The sequence below is a fragment of the Neopelma chrysocephalum genome, unplaced genomic scaffold (genome assembly GCF_003984885.1).
Source record: "Neopelma chrysocephalum unplaced genomic scaffold, ASM398488v2 Primary Assembly neopelma1_65, whole genome shotgun sequence".
NCBI lineage: Eukaryota > Metazoa > Chordata > Aves > Passeriformes > Pipridae > Neopelma > Neopelma chrysocephalum.
The window spans coordinates 3,885,534-3,912,384 of NW_020897722.1; the positions used below are offsets into that span (position 1 = coordinate 3,885,534).

The window sequence follows — 26,851 nt, forward strand, 5'->3', positions numbered from 1 at the left end:
GTGCAGGTGAGGTGCTGCTGCCAGTGCAGCCCTGCCTGACTTGCTCCTGGCATTTTCTTAGAATCCTAGAAAGGCTTGGGTTGGAAGAGACCTTAAAGCTCTTTTTGTTCCAACCCCCTGCCATGGGCAGGAACACCTTCCGCTAGACCAAGTTCATCAAAGCCACTTCCAACCTGGCCTGAAATACTTCCAGGGATGGGGCAGCCACAGCTTCTCCAGGCAACCCGTGCCAGAGCCTCATGACCCTCACAGGGAAGAATTTCTTCCCAATATCCCGTCTAACCCTGCCTTCTGTCAGTGGGAAGCCATTCCCCTTTGTCCTGTCACTCCATGCCCCTATCCAAAGTCCCTCTCCAGCTTTCTTGGAGCCTCTTTAAGCAGTGGAAGGGGCTCTAAGGTTTCTCCAGAGCCTTCTCTTCTCCAGGCTGAGCACCCCCGGCTCTCCCAGCCTGTCTCCACAGGAGCATCTCCGTAGCCTCCCCTGGGCTCTCTCCAACACCTCCACATCCTCCCCGCGTTGCGGACCCCAGAGCCGCACGCGGTGCCCCGGGGTGTGTGTGTATGTGTCTGTCTGTCCGTCTGTCAGTCTCATCCCGCGGGGCAGAGGGGTCAGGACCCCCTTTCCCGTCCCGGCCGCGCGCGGTGCCGGTGGCGGGCGCGCGGGGGCGCGCGCGGCGCGGTCGCTCCGCCCCGGCGGGACGGGCCCGATCCGAGCGCCCCGCGCAGCCCCGGCGGCTCCGGGCGCTGCCGCCGCCGGGGTCGCGCCGAGGCTGCCCCGCTCCGCGGTGAGTACCGGGGGGGTGGTGAGGGCAGACCCTGCCCAAGGGACCCCAGTTTTTTTTTAACACCCTCCCCCCCAGCATCCCCCCCCCTGTTGCGTCCCGGGACGCCCCCCGCCGGCTCGGGGAGAGGGAGCGTTTGTTTCTCGCCCCCGCCGGCAGCGGCGGTGGGGAGGAGCGCGGCGGTGGCGGCTCAGGCTTGTCCCGGTTGCCGTGGGAGACCCGCGCTTCCCCGCTGCCCGGAGAACCGCGCCGGGAGGGCTGTGCCGGGAGCCGCAGCGCCCGGGGGTCCCTGTCCCGTGGCCGAGACCGCGGGGATCCTTCCCCGCATTGCCTGCCCTTGGGGATCCGTGTTCCATGCACATCCCTTGGGATCCTTCCCCCATTGCTTACCTCGTGGGATCCTTCTCCCCCTTGCGCACCCCTTGGGATTCTTGACCCATTCCATACTCCTTGGTTTCCTTCTCCCCATTGCAAAATCCTTGAGATCCTTCTCCCCAGTACATACCCCTTAGGATCCTTCTCTTCCTTGCACACCCCTTGAGATCCTCTCCCCATTCCATGCCCCATGGCATCCTTCTCCCCCTTGCACACTCCTTGGGATCTCTCTCCCCATTCCACACGCCTTTGGATCCTTCTCCCCATTGCACACCCCTTGGGATCCCACTGCTATTCCACACCCACCATTTCACCTGTATTTGGCTGCCTGTGACTGTCGTGGTGTCCCAGACCGTGGCAGGGAGGTGCTGGCATGGTCTGTGTTCCCGGGAGGCTGGAGCAGTTTCATGCTGAGTTGTAACTTTAGCAGAGAAAACTCAGGGGAGTTTGCTACTTGCTGGGGAAGTGCTTATTTTCAGCTCTCTCCAGGACCAGTTAATTATTGCTGGAAAAAAATTATTGCTAAGATCTTATAATTAGGCAGCCTACGGAGACTCTGCAGCTCGGGAGGCAGCAGAAAGCAAATGCTCTTTGTGCAGCGTTTCTTGTGTATGTGTATGTGTGAATAGAGCTGCCTGGGCAGAGGGCTGGCATCTGTGCTGGCACATTACCGGAGAGCTGGTGCACGTTGGTGGCTCAAAAGACCTTGCAAAATAATTATAGGGGAAAAAAAATGCGAGAAAAGAAAACCCGCTGAAAGGTCTCCTGTTGTCCTTGTAGAATCAGGTCCCCAATTGTTATAATGTTTGTGGAGCGATAGCTGCCTTTGGGACAAACTGTTTGTGTTTGCAGGACCAGGACTGCCTTCGTATCCTGTTTGAGCAGTCCCGGGGCCGTGGGGTCCAGGGTGCTACCACAGGGTGCCTGCTGCTAATAATAACATGGTAAGGAGTTTACCCGCCCTGATCCGGCTCAAGACGGCACCGGGGCTGGCATGGACATCATTGGCCTCCGATCTGTCCCTAGATTAGGTGGATGAAGCTCCCACAAGGAAAGGCTGGGCTCCGAAGCAGAGACTTGATCCTGAATGGAAGGGAACGGGAGCTCCGGTTCAGAGCGGAGGGGTTTGGGCTCTGCCCTAGGGATGGGATCTGCAGAAGAGCAGGATTTGGAGCCGAGGAGTGCACGTCAAAGCCACCGCATCCAGGGTGTTCTCATTTCCTTTGCTGTCTGAGGTCTAATTTGTTCCACATTGCAGTGCCGGGGCGGCCTCTCCCTCTGCTCGCAGCATCCAGGCTGCGGTTGTTGCCACTAGACCAAGGCTGCAACTCCAGTGGTTTCCATCCAAAAAAAAAAGAAAGGAGGGAGGAAAGAGAAGGGAAAATTTTCAAAGAGAGATCTGAGGAAACAGCTTTTCTGGTTGCCGTTTTGGGATGGTTGTAGCTGAAATCTCACTGCCCATCCGTGCAGAGCTGCCTCTGCTGCGCCGGGACGAGCCCCGGGGAAATTCCAGAAGATTAAAAAGTGTTTTAATAGCATTGCTGCTCTTCCCAAAAGGGAGTAAGATGACCTGGTAGCTACAGGTTGATTGGCTTGATAGCATCCCCACAGGGAGAAGAGGGAGAAACCTGGCTCAGGCTTTAATTGATTAAAGACTTCAGCACCAGGAATAAATTCCTGCCATCCAGCGTGGCTGTATGGAAAATAACTCCTGGCAAGTAGAAATGATTTCAGTCTCCAATGTGAGAGGTGACTCTCTGGCTGTAACACAATTCTATGAAGCATTTGAGTTACGGGAGGTGATATTCTTGTAAAAATCTGCACTTTCCAGCATTAAAAAAGTCAGTCCAGTCCAGTATTTAGAGCTGACATTAGACAGTGTCAAGAAACCTGGTATTAAATAAACGTGATCCATTTCCAAGGCAGTTATCAGGGAGATTATCACTGCTGGGCACTGCTAGCTGGTAACATGCACTCAGTGTTTTTATCACTAATCTGGAATAAAGGAGATAGAAATGATTTCTGGAGAAACCTGGGGCTGACCCAGAGCAGCAGAATGTTAATACTGTCTACAAATCCAGATGGTAAACTGGGCGAGCGAAAGGCATCCTGACAGGAGCAGAATGGAAAATGGAAATCTTTTTACACCCAGAAATAATAACCGGAGTTGTATGTGTTTTCCTGTCCCTAATCTGGACAATAAATTTTTGGCAGATGCTGGGAGAGGCAGCACAAGGGCTCACCAGGGAGCTGCCTGGGGGGTGGCTGTGTGTCTGTCCCAATTTCAGCGCTGGAGAACTGAAAACTTTCAGGGTAACAGGAAGTTTTGCTCTAGAAAAAAATAGCAGTTTGCATTTTTGGTCGGAACCAAATTTGGGCTTATGGCAGCCAAATCCACTCTCCATCTCAGCGGGGGAGACGTGGGATCCAAGGGGAAGGGACCAAGAAGCTGCAGAAAATGTATTACAGCAAGAGAGGAGGTGGCCATCCAGTTAGTCTACTCATAAATCAAGTGAAATAGGAGTGAGGGGGAGCTTGACAAAAACATTTAAATATTCTCACAGAGGAGAAAATACATGGTAACCAAAAGCTTGTTAATTGGGCAGTGAAAAGCATGGCAAGAATCAATGTCTGGCAGCTGAGGGCAGACACATTGGAAATAAGGCATAAATATTTAACAAGCAGGAGCAATTAATCATCAGAAGCAGCGTGGAACAGCAGAGGTGGGGTCAGCATCTCTTTGCCTTTCACATCACGACCCATCACCTTGCACAGAGTTGCTCCCATAGCCCCAGCACTGGGCCAGCAAGAGGAGATGGATCGAACCACGCTGAGGCCCTGATTAGGTGATTTAATTAGATGATGCATTTATCTTTAATCACGGTGGAGCCATGGAAGAGAGTACTTGTGCCCTGATGGTTCTTTCTGAGGAACACCCAGGAAATCACTGCAGGCCTTCGCAGGTGCTTCTTTTCTCTTTCTCTCTTGGTTACCAGTGGTCTTGATCTTGCAGATCTGTGGTGGGAGGGCCAGGGGAGGGTGCTTGTTGTCTCTCCTCGATGTCCAGCAACACAGAGTGAGATTCAGGAAACCAAATCTTGGGGAGCATCCCAGTGTGCTCTGGCTGCTGGGGGAAGGAGCTGGTCCAGGACTTGTTGTCCACCCAGGGGTCAGAGAGGTCACCCAGCCTGGCGTCCCTGGGGACACATGTGCTTGGGAGAGGGAAATAAACGTCACGAGGCTGTTGTTGGTCCCATCTCATCCTCTTCTCCTTTGGCATAGCATTTCTTTTCGTACAGCTGTTCTCTCCCTGGCTGTGCTTTTGATGGGCATCACCATGGCTGGGTTTGATCTGTCTCAGCTCCCAAGGCTGCTGAGTTCCTGCTGTGATGGAGCCTGAGCTTGGGCCTGGGCTGGTCTTCCCCATCTATGGGCTGTGGTGGGATGAACACGTGCAAACATGATACACTTTGGGAGCATACCTGCAGAACCCCTGAGCCCTGCAAACCCACCACACTGTGAACAGCTCATGTCTGTGAGCAGCCCCAGGACCACTCCTCCTCTTCCTCTTGCAGAAACACGACGGACGCCTGCCCAGGACGATGCACAACGAGCGGGAAAGGTTGTTTTGAGAAGGAGGATGAATGGAAGGCAAAAAGGCACGTGAGAAGGATGGCAAGGTAAGGGGAGTCTTTGCCTGGGCACTGGGTGGGGGCACTGGGAAGGAGCTGCTCACCCGCTGTGGGAGCAGGAACCTCGGAGCCTGCAGGAAAGCCCCCGGCGGTTGCAGAGTCAGTTGTGGTGATGAAAGGACACGTGGTGCCCATGTGAATACTGAAAGCGTTTGTCACAGCTCTGCAGAGCACGTACAGGCAGAGCTGGCTGTGGGAAATAATTGGTTTTGGTGTGGTCAGGCGCGGCTGTGAAGAGGTGAAGGGTCCCTGATACAGATCCCGCTGGGAGGCAGTCACAGGCTTTTGACTAATTCCTGTGTAGTCGTTAGCAGGGACAATGTCACTGAAGGCTGGAGAAAGGGGCTCTTTGAAAAGTCTGGATCATGCTCCATGGCTACAGGCACGTGTCCTCCAGTGACACAGCCGGGAAACCGGGCTCCCTGCAGCGAGGAGGGGGCTGGTCTGGGCTGGGGATGCCCAGGAGCACGCGTCCCACTGACCTGCAGGAAGGTGTGCCCAACACTTGACGCTCCTGCTGGCTTGTCCCCAGGCAGCTGGGTCCAGCTGGAGCATCCCTGCTCCCACAGCAGAACCCAGCAGGATTGCACGTACCACAGCTTTCATCCTCCTGGGAGACGCTGGTGCCTGGTGTGCCTGAGCACACGGATGTGGGAGGAGCCCATTTCATTATCGTCTTATCACGTCCATTAGAGTCCCCAGGGGGATTAAGACCGTGTGTTCTGCTGTCTTCGGGAGAAGGCTGCAATTTCTCATGTGACCAGCCTGGTGAAATCACACCAGTGTTGCTCCAGATGCTGAAAAACGGGGTAACCAGGCTGGAAACTTCTCCTGATCCAGGCTGCTTATTTTTTCCCAGTGAAACGTCTTTGCCCCTGAACTCAATAGGAGCTGTGTTTGATAGAAAGAGCAGGAGAATAGCTGAGCTATAAATAACACATTCAAAACCAGGCAGGGACCTGCAAGCAGTGAGGATGTTGTCTCTGTCTGTGATGTGAGCTTGGAGGAATGATTTTGCCACCAGCAGATATTAAAAGGTTTCCTTTTGCGCTGGAGGTATTTCAGGGTGGAGGAGACTAAATGCATGAGCTGAAACTGGTGATTTGATGACAAAGTTTTGTCTTTTGCATCCTTGATAACAAGGGACACTTTTCCTTCTGGTCAATGGTAATGAGGGCTGGTGTGGCTGTGCTAACAGCCTGGGGCAGCTGTTCTTGAACCTGACTGTCTGCCAGTGCCCTGACCTGTTCCCCAGGTCGGGTCCGCCCCGGCATTCCTGGGAGATGTCACACAGCAGACATCAAGGGATGTCCCCAGGGATGTCCCCAGTGGGAGCAGCACCTCTGGGCTCAGCTGGAGGAGGAGGAGCAGCCCTAATCTCATCCCTGCCTCAGTTTCCCCACTTGCAAGGTGGGAGCAGGAACAGCCTTACCTGAACGCAGCGAGATGCGGTGAAGCTCTGGAGCCAGTGCTCAGCTGGGGAGGTATAAAAATTAAGACCCTAAGCCCTGCTGTCCAGGCTGATTGCTGAGCCTAATTTCAGGCAGCAGTGATGTACCAGGGCTGGAGCAGCTGCCAGCTCCCCGCCCTGCCCTGCAGCACCCTGACAGTTGCTTTTGGAGCCAGCAGATTGGGAAGAAGGACAGAACCCAGCATTTTCACAGTCCTGGTGGGGCTGGGAGGGGGGAAAGGAGTGACTTGAGGTGCAGCTGTATCACAGGATCACACAGCTCCCAGGCACATCCTTAGCACTTGGTGCCTCAGTTTCCCCATATGCAGCATTCAATGGGGGCCTCTGGTCCTGGGATTGGGGGGATGCACATCCTGCAGAAACCTTCCACGCATGGCTGGGAGGTGGTTTCTGGGTTAGAAGGTGACCTCCTCCATTAGCAGCAGGGACGCTCTTTTTTCCTGAATTGGATGGTGGTTTGGAGGCTTTCCAGGGCCGACATCATTCTGCCTGATAGCGCTGAGCTTGCTTGGAGGGGAGATTGTGCCCGGACGAGACGGGGCTGCAGCTGTGGAAAGCTGCCGGCACCCTGCGTCCTCCTGGCCACGCACAGCTGGATCCTGCCAACTGCTGCATCCAAGCGCTCTGATAGCTGTGGATGGGACATTTTGGGGCTCCTCTGTGTATGCTCCAAGTCCTGGTATGTCATAAATCCGGAGGTGAGGGAATTCCCAGTCCTTTCTGAATCAGGAATGCTCAGATTGTCTTTCCAGACCGTCCCTGCCAGTGGGTCACAGTGCAGCTGTGGGTTATCAGCTCCCTGCAAGTGCCAGGTGCTGGTGCATCCGGGATGCGATTTCAAAGCCATTCCCGGATGTTGGCAGTGACACTGGGCAGGACCACTATCCGCCTAAAGCCAGAAGAGCATCGTGGTTCCCAGTCCATTCCTGGGGGTTGAGGAGCACTGGGAGCTTGGCCTTGGCCATGACTCCTCTGGTCACTGCGTGCCCGGGGCTGCCCTGAGCAGCCCTACCCCTGCTACTGTGCCAAGGGCAGCCTTGTCAGCAATGCACCCCGTGCTTGAATGTCCTCCACAAACCAGCAACAGCCAAGAGATTTGCCGGAGTCAGGACATTTTTAGAAAGGCTAATTAAAGCCCATTTTCACCCTGCGCCTCTCACTGAGCAAAAGCATTTAGCGGTGACCTCAGAGTGAGTGAATTTGCACTTGAGCTTTCCGTTTCACCTCTAAAAAAATGGGATTGCTCCATAAACTCGTTAGTGAAAGTAACTCCTGATGCATTGGATCTTGACCAGGATGGGCTCCGCCAAGTCCTGCTGGGCTCTGCTCTCCTCCCACTGCATTTCGCCTGGGTAACAGGGCCCTCTTAATACACACAGTGGAGAAATATGGGGCCACTCCAGGCTATGTTTTCAGGGACAAATCCATCCAGGGGCAACTGTGCTGGTGCCAAGGAGCCTGGCTGAGCTTTTCCACTGGTGTTTTGGGTTACACAAGGGAAATGGCCCTCCCTTGATTAGTCTCTTTCCACCTTGGAGGTGACAGCGGCTCCTCTGTGGCCGCCAGCTGGTTCCTGCTCGCTCCTCCCTGCTGCACATCTGGCCTCCAAACCACTGACCTTCCGCTTTCTGCTCTTCCCTGCCCAGCTGTGCTTCATGACGACCTCACGCACGATGTTCTATGGGCCCTCCTCCACCATGGCTCCACCGTCCAAGAACCGGCTGAAGCGCCAGGGCCGGCTCTTCTCCCAAGTCCTGTACCGGACTCTGAGCTACAAGGACCGGAGCTCGGCCTCCGCCTCCCCGGCCGTCGGCGAGGATGACCCGGCCGAGCTCTCCACCCAGCTCTCGGCCCCTGGCATCCTGAAAATCTTCGGGGGCAACATCTGTGCGGGCACCAACTACAAGAGTGTGCTGGTGACGGGCAGCTCGGGCGCGCGGGAGCTGGTGAAGGAGGCCCTGGAGCGCTACGGGCTGAGCCAGCTCAGCGCCGCGCAGTACGCCCTGTGCGACGTCATCGGCAGGTTCGAGGGCCCCGAGAAGCAGTGGCAGACGGAGGGGCTGAGGGTCCTGGGGGACCACGAGAAGCCGCTGCTCATCCAGGACCTCTGGAAGCCCCGGGAGGGCTTCTCGCGGCGGCTGGAGCTGCGCAGGAGGGCGGAGGTGGAGGAGCTGGCGGCCAAGGACGTGGACACCACCACTGCAGGTCAGAGCTGGGTGTGGGGCAGGGGGAGGGAGCTGTGACCCCCCCGAGCTGCCTGTGGGAGATGCACCCCCCACATCAGCAGCTTTCACACGTGGTTTGGTTACAGGGGGTTGTGCAAGTGGGAGAGTGGCCACATTTTACCTCTGCAAGGCTCCTGAGTTGATCCATAGTCAGTACTCAGTACTCCTGCATAAATTTGGTATCAAATTGATTTACCTCAAATATTTACCCCAGCCAGTCTAGGGGTTAATACCAAACTCCTGCTCATGGCTGGGGAGCAGCAGGCAAGACCATCAGTGCTTCCTGCTCTTCCCATCACTGAACCAGGACCATGGCATCCCCAGCTTCGTGCCTGGCAGAGCACTGCCCTGCTCCCCTGCACCCCCATCTCCCCGTGGGCATCCCCCAGGCCAGACACCCCAGGCAAATCTGCAGGAGCAATTAAGGAAAATGAAAAGCTAATGAAGAGAGAGCAATGTAGGGCAGGAGAGTCCCCGTGGCAGTGCCTGATGGAGCCCAGGGCTGGCAGGAGCAGTTAAGTGCATCATTAGGAACCAGCAGGTTAATAAGTGACCCCAGCACCGAGTAATGAAGTTTTCCTCCTCCCACCCTAAGATAAAAGCCCCGGGAGGAGGAGGGTAGAAAGGTTTAAAATCAGATTTTTACTTGCATGATGCCCTTGCTGTGCTGGACCTGCTGACAGAGGTGTCTGGACCAGGTTCTGGAGGTGTTAGCCAGGGGGTTTTGCTGGGATGGGCTCTGAGTGGTTCCTCACGACTGTAGGAAAGGGTTGTTACTGTCAGAAATAAACTGAGGATGGTGCAGGATTCCCCTGGGCACTTGGCAAATGACAGCCAAGGTTCTCCTCCCAAAGCAGCAGAACAAATGGCCTGACCTGTCTCACACCAGCAGGGACACGGCTCCTCTCCCACCCATTCTAACAAAGGCTGGAAGGAGCCCAGGCACACAGGTGAAGGAATCCAGCCATGGGCATTCCAGGGGAGAGCAGAGGCAGCTGGAGCCTCCCTAGCTGCAATTTTCAATTCTGATTTCACCTGGCACCTGATGGGGAGATGGGGCTCCCTCCAGCCTCACGTGTCCAGTTTCTGGGTCTGCTCAGGGAGGGGATGCACAGGAGTGGTCCCAGCTCATTGCGTGTGGGACACAGAGAGAAAGAGGCAGCTGCTGCTGGCACCTGGGCCAGGGAGCTGGATGCTTTGCTCTGCTCTTCAGCTTTTTCTCCAGGCAGGATCAGAGAGAAGTAAAGCACTTTTGGAGAGCAGCGACTCTAAAAACAGCTTCTGTTGAACAGAGGAAAGGGCAAGAGCCAAGCACCATGGTTATAGCACACAGTTGGGAGGGCCACGTGGCAGCTCCCTGCCTGAGCCCAAGGTCACATCAACTCGACCTCAAATACTCCCCCTCGGATGCAGAAAGCAACGTTCTCAGTGACCTGGATCTGGGTGGGCTGGCAGCCCTGGGGAGGGTAAGGCTCCCACACAGGCGGGGGAAGCAGCAGGCTCTGGGCTGCCCAGCACAGGCAGCTTGAGCTGGCCTGGGATTGGCACCCTTCAGTGATTTCTGATGGAGGAGCAGTTCCTGATGGCATTGCGTGCTCTGGATCTGGAAATGAGCCCGTTATGCTTTCGTTATCACTTCATTTGTTTCAGCACTCCTGGGTGGGGCGGTGGAAACTCTCAGTTTTTTAACCTTTGGGCATTTTCCATAGCTGACCAAGCTCTTCCAAGGCAGAAAACCTACACCCACGGTCGTGCAGACTGTCTGCCCTGCAGACTACACAGCCTGCATTTGTCTTACCTGTTAAAATCTCACTCCTGCAGCCCTTCCTTCTGGGTGCAACAGGGGCTCTGTCACCAGTCTCACCCTGTTCTGGTGGCACAGCCCAAAGGAATACTGTGGGGCTGGGGCCACACTTTCCCACCCACCCACAAGCTGCCAGGGATTAGAGGGTGTGATGCAGCATGTGATCCAGCACCCCAAAAAAGCCTCAAAACTTCTGGTGTAATGGGGGCTGACCAGGAGTGCCCTCCACCAGGGTCACCCTTCCCACCAGCCTCAAGCTGGCAGAGGTACCCTTGCCAAGCAGCAGCTGCCCACCCGGGGTGGTGAGGCACTGGTGCGGAAAACACAACATCTGTGCAAAAACAAAGGGACTTCAAGCTTGCAGCTCCCTGGGAGAAAAGCTCAAAGTGGGATCCCCAGGGCAATACCTGCAGGCCCTTCCCTACACAGGGCATCACTGGAGCAGCAGGACACTGGGGTGGCTGGGAACACTGGGGTCACACAGGTGCATTGCTGCTTGCTGAGCTGCTGGCTGGGGGAAAGGCTCCACATCCATCCGTGACCTGTTAGCAAATAGCTTAAGAGTTTTATCTGCTCAGTTACCCATTATCCTAATTAGTTTATTAGCTGCTTCCCACTGGGGAGGATGGTGCTGGCTCCTCATGCCCCTAATTAGCAGCAGGTAGAGCATCTCTGCAGCAAACGAGGCAGACCCCTTTCTCACTGCTGCCCCTGGTCCTGCTTCTTTTGGGAGTGATGAGGCAGCATTAATGGAGAATGTGGGGAAGACACCCACAAACTGGGGCTGCTGGAAGGGAGGTGCAGCAATTGGCATCTTGGTGGCATTTGTCTTCCAAAACAGCCCCATTTTGCACCATGTCCTGGTGGCTGAGGCTTCCCTGAGAGGCTGGAGGCTGAACTGCACACACACCTCCAGAAACTTGGGAGTTAAGCCTATTATACTAAAAGATGCTCTGGCAAGTGCCTTTGAGGATCTGACTTTGATATACCTTAGCAAGACTGCATCCAGGGAGGAATCCCTGCAGAGTCTGCAGAGCAATTACATTAGGAAGGACTAGCCTGGTCTTAGCCCCTCCTGGGTAAATTCAAAGCGTTTTCTTCTTTCCTGGGGCCCACGGAGTTATTTGTTGATTTATTTCTCAGCTAGGAAAAGTGAACCTCTTCCCTAGGCTGAAAAAGAGGCAGATCCCAGCCAAGATCCCAGGCACCACAACCGGCAGTTTTTCCCCTGGGATGCAGGACGGGCTTAGAGGGAGCAGCTTGGTGTGGCCTGGTGGGTGCTGCCCAAGGGGTGCACGGTGCCCCTACCTGGGGTGCCCAGCTCTCCCTAAGGGTGTGATCCAGCCCTGTGTTATATGATCTGATTAGTGAGAGATGCCTCTGCCAAAGTCCCTCATAGCACTGAATATGAGGTAGAGAGATAGAAAGAAATAGAAAAGAGGGGAAAGCTTTCTCTTGTTCTGAGTTGGTGGGTTTCTTGGGTTGGTGGCTGTGAGTTGATGGTCACGATCTCCCTCTGCCGGAATTACCTTTTACCCACTCGGAGCTGATTCAGCACAGTTGCTGAGTTGGTTCTATTAGTTTCTTCTTTATCTTGGGAGTTCTGCCAAATGTCCTTATGGCCTGTGAATTCTGCATTCTTTGTGCCCACTATCAGTGGTACATCCTTTTTCCCAGGCTTTGTTAACCTCCCCCTAGGTCTGAGATCATTGAAGCATGCCAAGCCCTAAACTTTAGGAAGGCCTGACACCCGGACAACAGTACCACCTTTATACAATCCAAGTTCTGGGTATCCAGGGAGGTATATTTGGGGAGCTTGGGTGGTCATTGGTGGTTGTAGATGCCCCATGACTTGAGGTGATCTTTCTTTGACCCTTGATGAGCGTATGAGCACTTGCTTCTTTTCACACAGCTTGCCACAGTGAGCATTTTTGTCCAGGTGCATTACTTATGGCAAGTTCCTTCTGTGGCCTTAACAGTGTTTGAGACAGGCAACTGTGCTCTTTAACTCCTCGCACCCTGTTCCCATCCAAATCTCTATGTGGATTCAGCAGCTGCTGGCTCTGCCCTGGCTGCACTGTGTTGGGGATGCTCAGGCAGAGTTCTGGGCGGGACAACCTGCACATGCCTGGGAGGACAAAACAGTACCAAAGGATTAAAAAAACCTAACCCAGTTTATGGAGGGACTTTGTTATGCTCAGGAAAAGAGCTGTGTTTATCTTTCCAGCACAGCTCCGGGGTTAGCGGGAGCCTGTGACGGGGGCTCTGTTGGCAGTGAAAAAACAGCTTTTTCCTACACAAATACAGAAGCTTCCTTTCCCCTTGATAAGGGACTGGTGATGGCATGTCTCTGCAGGCAGTGGGATCCCAGTCCTGGCAACCCCTGCTGCATCCCAATGAGCTCCAGCAATAGCTGCTCCCCAGGATCTGGCCCCACTCCTCACCACTCCCATGGGTGTGGGATCTGCATAGCCTCAGCCATCCTTCATCCCTTTGGCCCATTTCCATCCTGTGGGTTGGGAGTGGTGCTCCATGGTGGAGCCAAGGTGTCCTGCAGACACGTTTGGGGTGGCCTTTGGCATCCCCAGTGGTATGGCTTGGGCAGACTTGTTGTACTCCCTGGATTTCTCATCCATGGGATGCAGGCGTCCCGTGCCGTGTCGCTGGCCATGATGGGAATGGGAGCAAGGCTGATTGCCTTTTTAAGAAGGACACAGGCACGAGACTGCTTGGGGTGGCTTGACTGTGCCTTGCCCTAATCCCAAGGCATGTAAACAGCAGGGGCTATTTTCTCCCTCTCCCACCCTCCCTCCCCATCCCCAACTCTTTGATTTTCCCAGCAAAGGAGCGCTCTATTTAAAACAAACAAACAAAAAAATGTATTTCAGAACTGGCAGCCCATTCCTCACCAAATAAGGCAGATTGTATTTTTTTTTGGGTCTGAGCTTGTGAGTGTCCCTTTAAGCAGCCCTGGGCACCAGGCTCTCTGCTCTGCCGTCCCCAAATCCCGGCGGCTGTCCCCAAATCTTGCTGGCCCAAGCCTGCTCCCTGGTCAGCCGAGCCCTGAGTGGCTCTGGCTCTGTGCTGCACTGACACCACTGCACTGCTGCTCCTGCAAGCAAATCCTTTAGGTTTTTTTTGCCTCTCTTCGTCCTCCCCGAATGCCAGTGACCTGCTCCCAGGAGACTGCCCATCTGAGGTATGAGCATCACCCTTCGGATACAACAACTTCTTTTTTCTCCTGCAGAGCTCAAGCCATGCTTGCAGCACAGGGGGTCCCACGGGTACCTCCCCTTGGGGCTGGGGATGCCATGTGAGGGGCTGCTTTGGCAGCTGGGCCAGGCCTATTCATTCACTCCGGCTCCTGTTTGTCTCGCGGACAGCTCTGCTCAAATTGATGCTTCAGAGAAGTTAATTACAGCTTGCTCCTGCTGCAGCCGGGCTCCACTGCAGCTCCCATGCCTGACTGATGCTCAGAGGGATTGGGGGGGTCTCTGCTGCTCCTGCTTGCTGCTAGCCACCAAGTACTGATGGCCCGAAAGCAGCATCCAGGCCCTTTTTTTCTTTGTAGCAAAGATAGACTGAAATGTCTTTTTAGCAGAGATTTCCTCTCCCCTTAGCCCAGCAGGGTGGCCAGAGCAGGTGGGGGATGCTATGGACTGGCTCCCCTTCTCCATCAGTGGGTTTTGGGGCCGGGGAGGGCTAGGACACCCCCTTTTTGGCGGTGGCATTTGGGCAACAAAACTCTCCGCGCTGGTGTCCTGGTGTCACCTTTCGGGGAGGGCAAGGGACCAGGGGACACCAGCCCAGGGTGGTTGCGCGGTGCCGGGAGGGGTGGGTTTCATCTGCTCCGTCCCCTCTCGGAGGTGCAGCATCCCTCCAGCCATGGGATGTTGCGGCAGTGTGCGTGTGTGTGGGGGGTTCTGGGGAGGCTGCGGGGGCTGAACGCCGCTCTGTCTCCCCCCCATCCCCGCAGGCATCAACGCCCAAGCGCGGAAGCTGCAGCGGCACCGGGCGCGGGGGGCCCGGCGGGCGGCGGCGGGGGCTGAGCGGCGCGGGCCGCCCCCGGCCCTGCGGCGCAGCCTCAGCGAGACCAGCCTGGGGACCCCGGTGAGGCGGGCCGGGGCCGGGGTCGGGGCCGGGGCCGGGGCCCGGCTCCAGCGGCACTGCTCCACCCTGCCCGGCAGCCCGGCGGCGGCGCGGAGCGGCGGCAGCATGCGGTACTCCCTCTACCAGTCCCCGCACCTCCTGCTCCTGCAGGGCTACAGCCAGCAGCATGTAAGCACCGCGCCGCCTCCTGCGCAACCCCCCGGCACCCCACCCCCGCCCCCGCTTTTCTCCTACCCCCAAAGCCCCCCGGGAGCGGGGCTGCTTGCATGGCCGGAGCTGCTGGGGTCGAGGGGCGGGGGGTGGTGGTGGCGCGGGTGAGCATCCTTTAGAAAACGGGCTTGGGACTTGCAGCCTTGTCCCCCAAGTCTGTCCCCAACCTATCCTCAAGCACGGAGGACACAGAGCCGGGACCTATGACCCCCCCAGCAGTGACCCAGCGGGATGCAGGGCAACCCCCAGAGCAGCATCCCTGCCCCGGCACAAGGGAGCGCCGGTTCTGCGGGGGATGGCTGAGCTGCCCCGTCCCCTGTCCGGCTCCTTTATTGGTGGCAAATGGAATCAGAGGCAGCAAGGAGACGGTGCGTCTGGGAGCCCCTGCTCCCCAGTGCTGGAGGCACTTGGAGAACTGGAAAGGACTGGGACTGCTCTGTAGCTAATGGCTACTTTGTGCCGTTGAGTATCCCTGTGTTCCAAGCTTTCCATCGGGGTGACAGCGGCGCTGCAGCCATCCCGTTAGTGCAGCTGGGGAAACTGAGGCACGAGGTGGTTACCGAGCTGCCTCGGGGTGTGCATGCAGGCTGGAGGGGGGGAAGGCAGGGCTGGGAGTGGCTGCTGTGACTGAGGTCCCACCGTGTCCCCCCGGGCAGGGGGATGCAGACATTGCTGCAGTCCTGGAGGGAGAAGGTGGGAAGGAAAAGCAGCTGCAGGAAGGGGTGTGTGGGGGAGAGAGGCGGGGGGAGGGCTTCTTCTGCCCAAAGCAGCCCCATTTACTGCATGGCCAATGTCATTGTGCCCATTTGTTAGTGTGCCCAAAGCAGGGGCTGCTGCTGTCCTGCTTGGCAGTGAGAAGAATAAAGGTCTTTCTGCCATGCAAAGGTGCAGCATGCAGGGACGGCTGGGGACAGTGGTGGGGCAGCTGGGGACAGCAGGAGGCTGCAGCACCCACTGCATGGCAGGGAGGAGGGTCCTTTCTCCCCTCTCCCCGTTCATGCCGCGTCTCCCTGCTTGGCAGGACAGCCTGGTTTACCTGCTGAACCGCGAGCAGCACACGGTGGGCCAGAGGACGCAGGCGAGCAAGCCCAGCATCAGCCTGTCAGCCCCCGACATCCTGCCCCTGCACTGCACCATCAGGAAGCTCCGACCTTCCCGGCACCGCTCGGAGGAGAAGCTGGTGCTGGAGCCCATCGCCGGCGCCGGCATCTCCGTCAACTTCGCCGAGGTGGCCCGGACGGTGGTGCTGCGGCACGGGGACCTCCTGTCCCTCGGCCTCTACTACCTGCTCCTCTACAAGGACCCCATGAAGGCGCAGCCGCTGCCGGCGCAGACCCTGCTGAGGCTGCGAGCCCTGCACCCCGCCGCCCCCGAGGGCCGCCCTGTCTGCGGGGCGTGTGGCAGCCTGCTGAAAGAGAAGGACCCTGCTGCCAAAAAGCGGGCCCCCTCGCCCGCCGGCGGCCCCAGGACGCCCCGCAGGAAGATGCAGCTGGAGTTCGAGCCGGCGGCCGAGGACGTGCTCCTGCGGCGCATCATGACCCTGATCGAGCCCGGCGGGGACGACCACAAGCTGACACCCGCCTTCCTGCTCTGCCTCTGCATCCAGCACTCGGCCACCAACTTTGAGCCAGGAGACTTCGGGCAGCTGCTGCTCAAAGCGGCCAAAATGATCCAGAGGACGGTGTGGGTCAGTCAGCAGTGGGACGGGGTGTTGGTGGGGAGAGGGTGTTGCTGGACCCCCTCCCTGGGGGCTTCCCAGCCTGGCAGCGAGTGCTGGTGGGGGTGATGCTGGTGCCATCCCATCCTACTGGTTCTCATTGTGCTTTCCCCTTCTCTTCCTGCCCAGGAGCGGACACGGGAGCTGGCTGAAAAGCAGTCCCAGCAGTAAGTGTGACCTTCCTTGTTTTGACACAAACCGGGAAGAATTCAATCCAGTTCTACCTTCATGAGTGAGGGGAATCCATGGCTGGAAAACCACCCTCCCAGCCTGGTGGCAGTGATGCATGATGAATTTTCCTTCTAAACCCGATGCATTCTGCTCTCTGGCCCTTTCACCATGATGCCTGCAAGGATTGTGTGGGTCTGGAAAAGCAGGCGAGCTCCGGAGGGAATAGGGCCTGCAGCAGCTCTGGGGTTTTCTCTGATGCAAGACCTGGCCAACGCTTTGCACTTGTGGCTTCAGCATCCCTGAGGGATGTAGTAGGGATGACCCCGATGGGGGGGCCTCACCCCCTTCATGCTGAAGACCCCTTGGTGTCTGGCATTGCGTTTGTGCATCCTGGGATGGTGGCACAAGGTGTCCCAGTGCTGGGAGAACCCCACTCTGGGGCAATCACAGTGGTGCAGTGAGCTGGCTTCCCAGCCACTTCCAAAATCCTGGCTCTAAACCAGCATCTGGAGAAAGTGTTGGGGCTTGCTCTGAGCTCTTCTTTAGGACAAACTCCAAGGATGCTTCTCAGGCCTTTCCTATAGCAGGAAAAAGCAGTTCAGCAGTTGGGAAACTTCCCAGATGCTTTTTATTTATTTTGTTTTATTTTTGAACAGCCCAGGGCGGGTGAGCTGGGTTTAACCGTCCAGAGCTGGCAGGGGCAGCACAAACCTCTGGGGAGAGCTGCTCTTCAGCCTCGAGTATTTACTGCAGTTCAGTTGTATCATGGGGAGTCTCCCCCAAAAGTAGCACCCCACAAAGGCAAGGTGGCCTTGGCCAGCCCAGTCCCTTCAGGGTCCTCTTTGCCATTCCACAGAGCAGGAACCACCAGATTTTTGCTTGTGAGGGGTCTTCCTAAGGGGAGTACTGGACTTGGGGGTGAGGGGATGCCAGGTTCTCTGACGTTGCCCCAAGCTGGCTGTTTTCTTCCCAAAAGCCTGAGTGAGGAAGCTGAGGAGCAGCAGCTGTAACACCTTCTGTGTCTCCCCAGCCAGGACCCTGCCTCCCTGTCCCGCTTCACCATCACGGACCTTCTCCCAGACCTGCAGCACATCATCTTCTGGATGGCCAACGCCATCGAGATCCTCTACTTTGTCCAGCAGAAATCACCCACGTACATCCAGAGCATGGAGGAGGAGCTGGACATCAGAGGTGAGGCTGGATGCAACACCCTGCCTGTTTTTCTGGCTGGAGAGGCTCTGTCCTGCTAATCCCCAGTCACAGGCGGCGGTCAGTGCCCCGGAGATGCTCCGTTAACCCCCGTAATCCTCATCAGCAGGGACATCTCCGCGGTGTGGGCTGGGGAAATCTGTGGGAGGAGCCTGTGTGGTGCCGCGGTGCTGCCCGGCTCCAGGTTGTGTTGTGTCCACAGCCGAGCAGCCCCTTTCCACCTCAGCAGCCTGTGGTTAGTGCCTTGGTGGGGCTTTCTTCCTCCCTGCTCCCGCTGCCGTGGGGGGCACCTGGATTTGCAGGCAGCCCCTGCAGAATTGCTCACTGGTGAGCCTGTGTTAATTCAAGCAAAAGAAAAAAGATAAAGGAAAACAAAGAAAAAGGTATTAAATCAGCCTCAGAGCCCTTTGGGTTGATGCAGCAAATTAAGGTGTTCGTAGGCCGGGCAGGTGCTGGAGAGACAGCGCAGCCCCGAGCTGCAGCAGTGATGGGAGCCCCAGGGGATGGCAGGTGGGTGCTCTCTGGGGCCAGAGGAGCCTCTTTGCCCCTGTCAGGTGATGCCGTGGTGGTGGTGCAAGCCTGGAAACGCTAATAATCCCCACCCTGGGAATTTGGGCACCTTGCTGCTGCAGGTTTGCTCCCCCATCCTCCTCTCTGCCCCACAGGCTCCAAGGAGTCTCTGTTCTCCTCGACCATCACAGCCAGCGAGGAGGCGATGACAGTGCTGGAGGAGGTGATCATGTACACCTTCCAGCAGTGTGTCTACTACATCTCCAAGGTACTACATGCTCCCACGGACAGGCAGCAGTGTCACACGGGGCCAGCATGAGCATCCCCAGCAGCTCTCGGGCTGCACAGGAGTTTTGGTTTTTTTCAAGCTTTTACTCCTTGGCAGTTGCATCACGCTGAGGTGTTTTCCTTCGGGCTGAAGTGCCCCGATTTTTGGTCGCAGCCCAGGAAAAGTATTGAATTACTGCGGCGTGTTTCCTTGCCTGCAGTGCAGCGGCTCGGGGGAGTTGTTTGGGGAGAGCTGCTTGGCTCCGGCCAGCGCGGCATAATGGTGTGATTCAGGGCGTGATGGAAAGGGGCCCCTGGACCGTCGCCGCTGGACCGCGAGAGCCGGGCGGCATCGGGAGCAGGGAACAGAGCGGGCAGTGTGAGGCAGCAGAAAGGCTGCCCTGTGCGGGACGGCTGCCTGTCCTCTGGCGTCAGCGTGAGGGGATGCAGGGACTTCTGCAGCATTCCAGAGCGGCACCTTCCTCTCCTGCACCCTCCTCTTCCCTTAGCCCCGGCAGAGACGGGTGCTAGGCACTGCTCTCCCATTTAAGCAATAGGGGAAGATCATCCCCATTGATCCTGGTTTTCCTGTCACCCTCATGCCCGACTGATCGGCCACTGCCCTGGTTCACATCGGATTTCAGATCCTTTTAGCTGAGCTGTCTCGTGCCACCACCTCCAACTGCTAAAAGCAACCAACAAGTTAATTTTTATAATGTTAATTTTTATAAGTTTTAAACTTCTGCACAACACAGGAGCACATGGGGGCAGGGGGTGAGCAGGAGCAGCCCCTTATTGGGGCAGCACCGGCAGGGTTTGCTTGGCTGGCAGAGATGAGGGGGTCAGAAATGTTTGTCTCATGCAAAAACAGAAAAACCAAGCAAAATGAGTCTGCTGTGAACTTGCTGCTCTCCCTGCAGTGTCTGTATGTGTCGCTCCCTGCCCTGCTGGAGTGCAACCCCTTCCAGAGTGAGTGCCGGGAGAGCTGGAGGGCGGCCCCGCCGCTGCCCGAGGAGCTCCGCAGGGTCGTGCTCATCTACCAGGCGGTGCTGGACCTGCTCCACCAGTATGAAGTGCACCCAGAGATCACCTCCCAGATGTTTGCCTACCTCTTCTTCTTCTCCAACACCCTGCTCTTCAACCAGCTCCTGGATAAGGGTCAGTCCTCCTTGAACTGGGAAACACATAGGAGACTGGCCTTGTGGGACTCCCTCCAGCGCATCCCAGTGCCACCTCGGGGGGTACGGGAAGGAAGGGGCTGGAAATGGGCACGTCTCAGCAGTTTTGGGGAGGCCAAGCACAGACCCAGGGTCTGCTGGCTCCAGGGTCCCCATTCCCAGCAGAGGCTGAACCCCATCCTCAGCCCCTGCCAGAGCCCTGCCCTTTTCAGCCTGAGCAGAGGAGGCTGAGGGCACTTTGGAGGGGCAGTTCATGAATAAACTACTGCAGCTTGAGGTGCTAATTAGCCCTCATTAACACAGCTGCCCCACTGTTAGTGCCAGGTGAGGTCCAGCCACCACCAGGAATCATAACTATGGGATGCTGGGTACACTGACCTGGGGCAGGGGCTGGGGGGACTGAGGGGCTGTTCTCTGATGTGTGCTGATGGATGCTTTGCCTCCCCAGGCTCCTCTCTCGGCTGCTTCCACTGGTCTCAGGGGGTGAAGCTGCGGGCGAGCGTGCGGCTGCTCCTGGACTGGCTGCGCGGCGCCGGCTTCGAGCAGCTCGCCCAGCAGTTCTTCGCCAAACTCGCCAGTGTGGCCAACCTGCTGGCCATGCCTGGCTCCCAGCTGGTGCAGGTGAGGGATGCCCAGCCCATGGCTCCTGGCACTGGGATAGGCACGGGCAGGAGAGACCCCGCTCGGCATTTGGGGGCGTCCCTACACTGATGTGTCCCTTTTGCAACCTGCCTCCAGCTGCCCTTTCCTAGGGTGGTGGGTCTGTGGGTGGGCATGGAGGGGATGCTCAGACTCATTGCATATTCCCTGACCTTTCCCTCTGGTGCCCCTCATGAGTCCCTGCTCCTGGGAGGAAGCAGCTCCTCACCCCTGGCATTGCTCCCACACTCTCTCTCCTCGCTCAGATGACCTGGCCGTCCCTGCGAGCCGAGTTCCCGGCGCTGAGCCCCGCGCAGCTCCACCGGGTGCTGAGCCAGTGCCAGGCGGTGATGGACATGGGCTGCATCGCAGCGTGGCAGCCCAGTGAGGAGGAGAGCCCAGCCACCTTCCAGCCCGGTGAGCCCCTGGCTTTGCTCTCAGTGCTGCTCTGGTTGTCGTGCTCCGGTCACCCACAGGCTCCCTCCAAGGTTTTTATGTACAAACCAAACAGGCAAATCCCTTCCCCTCCCTGGGTCTCCTGTAGTAACTGCAGCAACTGGGAATAACCACAGCCCTGTGATTCAGATATTGCAGAGGATGCAAAGGGCACTTAGATGGGCATGAGGCTTTTCCTGCGGTCCCAGGTGAGGGATGATGCTGGCTTGCAGCTCACCATGTCCCTGACCCCAGCTGGGAGACTGCACATGGCTGAGAGCTGGGAGGCAGGAGCAGAGTGCAGCCTGGGCCAGTGGTAGCCTTCCTCCCTCTGCCTTTTAGATGAGATGCTGGAGTCCTTTGACAACCACCCACCCATCATCCTGCCCAGTGGGGGCTTCAAAGTGGACCTGGAGGTGGAGACGTTGGACGACAACATCTACCGGCACCTCCTTTACATCCGCCACTTCCTCTGGAGCCTGCAGAGCAAGAGCCCCCACACCAGCGAGGGGCCGGGCTCAGCACCCCTAAAGGTAGCCTGTATCCCACAGAGGGACTGTTCCTCTCCTGGGTGGGCAGGAGGGTCTTGGATCCCTCTGGAGACCCCTCCAAGCCCAGTGCCAAGGGTTTGCTGCCCTCGCTTGCAGCCTAGAGCTGTGGCAGTGCCCTCCTGGAGAGCTGCTGGAAGGATTAGTGCTGCTAATCCCGCAGCCTGGGGGGCGCGGGAAGGTGAGGTGGAAGAACAGGCTCTTCCCAGCAATCCCATTAGGGGAGGGGAGGGAGGAAAGGGAGGTGTCTGCAGGCGGTGCTCCCCTTCTCCCTGTGCATTCCCTGTCCTCTCTGTGCTGCACCCTGCCCGTCCCCAGCAGCCAGGCTTGCATAAAAGCACTAATTAGCTAATGCCTGTAAAGCACAGGGAGGGTCATACGTGCTGTGGGTGCTAAACTTAACTGCCATTTGTGTCCAGATCCATGGGGAGGATGTCCCTCCAGCAGGTCCCCTTTTCCTCTCCCATCCTGTCGCCATCCACTGCACCACCACAGGCACCACTACCTCCTCTCCTTATCCTGGAGCCCTTGGGCCACAGGAGGATCTGTGCTCCCACCGGTGTCCCCCTCCAGTGGGATTCCCCAGCAGGGACATGACCAGGAGTCCCTTCCTGGCTGCCTGTGAACATCCCCAGCACGGCCCTGGCCACAGAACTGGGGAGTGGGAGCTCTGCTGGCAAGCCAGGACGAGCTCTGGTGGTGTCCAAATTGCCAAGGCTTTGGCTGGAGCTGGCAGCCGTCCTGCCTGGGAAGCAACGGGGTGGTGGGGTGCAGGCAGGGAGTGAAAAGCACATTCAGGGGGTCCCACAGAGCATTTTCCTCCTTAAGAAAGAGGCATGCACGACGCCAGAGGTCCTGGAGGTGAGCGAGAGCCCGGCTGCTGCCCTGGGGAGCACCACTGCCCAGGAGGACTATTGCTCCCCGGGGTGCTGCGCTGAGCCGGAGCCGGAGGGGAACCCCCGGCCCTGCCTGGCCACCAACGGCGTCCCCTGTGAGGACTCCGGCGAGCCACAGATCCAGGAGAAGCTGAAGCAGCTGCAGCTGGGCAGGGGTCCGGCCCCCAAGGCTGGCACGGCACCCACGGACTCCTCCTGCCTGCTGACACCGCCCACCACCCCCCTGAACTTCGACTCCGGGAGCCCGGAGTCCCCACAGGGCACGGGCAAGGGGCTGCAGGACCCCCGGAGGAACGGGATGACCGGCACCAAGGGCAGCACCCCCGAAGGTACCGAACGCTGGCGCTGCCCGGGGGTGGTGAGGATGGGTGTGGGCGGTGCCAGAGCCGTAAGCCGATCTCTCCGCTGCCAGGATGTTCGCCGACCCCCTACGACTACCCCACGCCGGAGTCTTCCAGCCGCAGCTCTGCCACCGACGACTTCTGCTACGTCTTCGTGGTGGAGCTGGAGAGGGGACCCAGCGGGCTGGGCATGGGGCTGATCGACGGCGTGGTGAGTCCTTAGCAACTGCGGGACAGGGCTGATGCCCCTCACACAGCTGGAGTGGGACACGTGGGATGTGGTTTTGACTCCCAGAAAAGCCAGCAAAGAAGCTAATGGCTTCCCACGGGGGTTAGGCTGCTTCTCCTGGGGAAAACGAAGCACTGAGGGATCTCTCAGAGGATCTGTCTACTCCTGCGTCTCTGAGCTGTGCGTGCAAAGTCCATAGCAGCTGTCCTGCAGCTGGAGAGCAAACAGGCTCAGCTCTTTTGTGGAAGGAAAATGACTCAGCTGAGGTCTTTCCTCCACCCTTCAGCGGTGGCAAGGGAAGTGGAGGGGAGCAGGGAGGCTCATGAGGTGCCAGAACAGCTCTGCCGTTGCATAAGGTAGCGTTGGAATCTGCCTTAGTGGGGTGGGTCATCTTTCTAAATGGCCTTTCAGGGCAGTGCTGTTAGTCAATAGGAAACAGAGCATCACTGAGCCCTGGGACAGCTCTGAGCACCGGGCTCCCATCCCAACATGGCCACAGGTTAACGATGCTTTACTCTTAATTAAACTGAACAAGAACAGATTGCACCCACCTCTCCTTTCTGTGTATAAATTGATATAAAAGTGAAGGATCGTATTTCCTTCCTGTTAGCACCATTCCCAGAGTTTCCAGGGTCCCACCTGGCATCAGGCGCCCACTTGGCTGTGAGCCCTGGGGGAGAGTTGCCTCGCCTGGGGAGCTCAGCCCTTTGGGACCACAAACCTTTCGTGTCCCTTTGTTGCTCACTGCCTCTCCCTGCCAACAGCACACCCCCCTGTGCTCCCCGGGGATCTACATCCGCACCCTGATCGAGGACAGCCCCGCGGCTGCCGATGGCCGGCTCTCCCTCGGGGACCGCATCCTGGCTGTCAACGGCACCAGCCTCATCGGGGCAGACTACCAGAGGTGAGTTACACCTTGCCAAAGGGTCTGGGAGGGAATCAGCACTGCTCAGGTCCAGGTTTCCAGCTATTTTGCTCAAAGAGTCCCTGGTGCTGTGGTCCTGGCCCACAAACCAGAGGATGTTGCAGCACAAGCAAGCTGCAGAGAGAGGAGTGACCTGTGCAGGACACCGGGAAGGGGGGAAGGCAGTTGTTTGGGGGGTTTGGAAGAGGGGCAACAACTGGGGAGTATACTTGGGAGAAAAATGAGAGCTCCAGAGGTGGGTCTCAGCAGTGCAGAACTGGTCCAGTCCCATCCCACCCCAGGCTTCCACTTGAAGGTGGTGGGATGGGGCAGCTCAGAGGCAGAGCCCAGGTGGTCACGGGACAGCGCAGCTTTGGGTTTGTTTGCTGTTGTCGTGGCAGCACTAACACAGAGGTCAGGCCCTCCAGAAAGCTACAGACAGAAGAGCAACAGACTGCTTGTAACCCTGAGCAGGCACAGGGCAGAGGGGGCAGGTGCTTGGCAAAGGGGGGGTGTTCTGTGAATGTCCTGGGGGGTTGCCAGCCTGTGGGAACCAGAATTCACCTCTCTCCCTGTTGCTGCTCTCTGCAGTGCTGTGGAGCTCATCCGCTCCGGAGGGAAGAAGCTGCGGTTTCTGGTTGCCAAGTCAGACATGGAAATAGCCAAAAAAATCAGTTCCAGCTCCTCTGTCTCCTAGTCCTTGTGTATCAGGATCCTTCTGCAGCAGCCCGTGGGTGCAGCTCTGGTTAAAGCTCACCCTGGGGGAGCCTGGAGTGAAGGAGAGCAAAAGCGAGGACCAGGACTCCACAACTGCCCTTGATTTGCTTTTGGACACTTTGCCCCTACGCTGCAGCAGATGAAAATACATGCAAGGATGGTGCACGCTTCTCCCACTGCACAGGCTGGGAGCATCATTCCTGATCCATTGCCCAGCCTCACCTTATACCTGGTGTTGTCCTTCTCAGAAGCTTTCCTGGTCCTTTGTCCCCTCTGGAAGGGGGCAGGAAGAGGATGCTCCCCCCTGGGGACTGTAGGCAGGCTCCTCTGTTCCTCTAGGCTGGAGCCTGTGTGGTATTTCATGCTGGCAGGCAGAAGACTTGAAACACCTTTGGATTTTGAAGATGAATGTGTGGGGCAGGCCTGGGCTTCACTGTGGCAGTGGCCACCTGAGGTGCTGGCACATCAGGCTGGAAAAGTGTGCCTAGCTCTGGGGGTGGTGAAGGCAGCACAAGCACCCAGGAGCGGGATTCCAGGCAGGATGAATTGCCAGGAGTTAAGTTCCCTGGTGCCATATTCAGGTGCCTTTCTGCTGCTGGGCTACCAGCCCTGCTTTGGGATGGGAAGCAGCTACAGCAAAGGGCTGACACCACCAGCAGTTCCTGGGAGTCCCAGGGAGAGCCCCCTGAAGAAAAGGACTCCCTTGCCCTTGCTCTGCAGCAGATTTACTGCCCGGCTCCAGCACCATGATCCTGGCAGAAGGCCCCCAGGACTGATCCAGCAGCATGGGGTGTCCACAGCAGAGTTTCTCCTCACAGAGGGTTTGTGCCACCAGGAACTCAAGAGAACCTGGCAGCGCACGGGGCCGGACCCCAGGTGTGGCTGACACCAGCCCAGGCAGACAAATGACAGCTTGGCACTGTGCCTGGTCCTCTCCCTCCAGCTTTGCCAGGCCATTGCAAGGCCACCCCGTTTCCTGCCCAGCTTGGAGCATCTCACCAGTGCGTGCTGCTGACATGCAGATGGGTGAGGACATAACAGCAGAGGCTCCCTTTGGAAGGACAGCCTCGAGTGTCCCAGGAACTGCTCTGCTACCTGCTGCTGACCACGGTGTCAGAAGAGCCGAGGAACCAGCTCCACCGTGTGGCTGTCCAGGCCCTGGCACACCCAGCCTCCTGCCTGCCGAGTCCTCCCTCTGCTTTTAGCAACATTAACGGGATAAACCCGACCTGATTTCCACATATAGATGGATACTGAGACCTAGTTTAGCCGAACCCTATTAATAATAGCCTCCAGCAAAGCCCTCCATCACACCCTGCATGGCCTAGGCTCTGGCAGCAAATCAGATACAAACATGGCATCTCACAACAATGCTGCTTGAGGATTGTGATGCTAAAAAAGGGTTGGCCTTAATGACACCTCACTGCTGTAGTTTTGGTTCCTGCACTTAAGTCTCGCACGTCGCGGGAGGAGAGAGCTGTCAAAACAATCCATGCAAGGGAAACACTCCACTACTGGATTTCAACACAGCCTAGCCTGTCTCTTTTCTAGGCAAGATGGACCAAGCAACTTCACCAAGACATTAGTGCCTTGCTTCTCTGCTAGGCCACGCTCACACCCCCTGGGTGGGGTGCTGCCCCAGCAGGGACTGGGGGCAGTGCATCCCTCCTGCCGCTGACTCAGCCGTACCAGGCAGGCGAGCAAAGGCTCAGGGCCCCACGGGGCTCCTGGTGATTCACTCCACTTTGAATCAAGTAGGTATGTTGGCCTGTCATCCCCCACAGAACTTGAAATGGGCTGCCTAGGGCCCTTGGAAAAACTGCATGCACTCCTTACTCCCCTCTGCCTGGAAGCCAGGGCTTGGGGGAGGCTTGGTTTGCACTACAGTGCTGGGGCTGCATCCTGGCAAGTTCCAGCAGTACCAGCTCAACCCTCTGCTCCCAGCTGAGCCCTCCTGGAGCTGGAAAACAGCCCCAGAGCTGTTATGTTGCTCACAGTGCAGTCAGGTATTGAAACAGACTGTAAATAAACCCTGCTATTTACTAGTGTGCATGAGGGCTGGCTCCTCCCGGGAGGAGCCTTGGGATGGATTTACTTCCCTGTTTGTTAATACTGTACAGCTCAAACGTGTATAAACCTCTGGTGCAGATACAGAACACAGCATGGCGCCTGTCTGACACAGGGCTGGTGTATGTTAAGAAATGCTCTGTGTCAACAATAAACTGGATCAATAAATCTCTCTAAGCTCTGCTCTGGCAGCTGTCTCTTGGATCTCAGCGTGTTCACTCTGATGGTAAGACAGAAGAGTGGTGAGGGCTCACAGCAGATTAACACTCAGTTCTGTTTCCTCCACCTCACACAGGCTCGGCTGATGTGCTGCAAGAAGAGGCAATAAAAGTGCAGAGCCAGGTGTAGTGAGAG

The 26,851-nt window shown here is 57.2% G+C and overlaps 1 protein-coding gene across 1 annotated transcript; it reads left to right on the top strand.

The window, feature by feature from the left end:
- Positions 1-716: 716 nt before the first annotated feature.
- Positions 717-26,688, top strand: RADIL (Rap associating with DIL domain). The gene is made up of 16 exons (XM_027683617.1): positions 717-785; positions 4,733-4,837; positions 7,967-8,525; positions 14,326-14,627; positions 15,691-16,356; positions 16,516-16,553; positions 17,588-17,748; positions 18,432-18,544; positions 19,464-19,701; positions 20,170-20,342; positions 20,627-20,777; positions 21,138-21,328; positions 22,172-22,568; positions 22,652-22,791; positions 23,574-23,713; positions 24,305-26,688. The coding sequence occupies exons 2-16, from the start codon at positions 4,802-4,804 to the stop codon at positions 24,408-24,410; spliced, it is 3,411 nt and encodes a 1,136-aa protein (XP_027539418.1). The 5' UTR covers positions 717-785; positions 4,733-4,801; the 3' UTR covers positions 24,411-26,688.
- The last annotated feature ends 163 nt before the right edge of the window (positions 26,689-26,851 follow it).

What these genes read in the sequence shown, in the direction of transcription:
- RADIL (XM_027683617.1), top strand. Translation starts at nt 4,802, where the DNA reads ATGGAAGGCAAAAAGGCACGTGAGAAGGATGGCAAG. An exon ending in GCTGAAAAGCAGTCCCAGCA is followed by an intron (nt 16,554 to 17,587) that starts GTAAGTGTGACC and finishes GTGTCTCCCCAG; the next exon opens with CCAGGACCCTGCCTCCCTGT. An exon ending in ATCGGGGCAGACTACCAGAG is followed by an intron (nt 23,714 to 24,304) that starts GTGAGTTACACC and finishes TGCTCTCTGCAG; the next exon opens with TGCTGTGGAGCTCATCCGCT.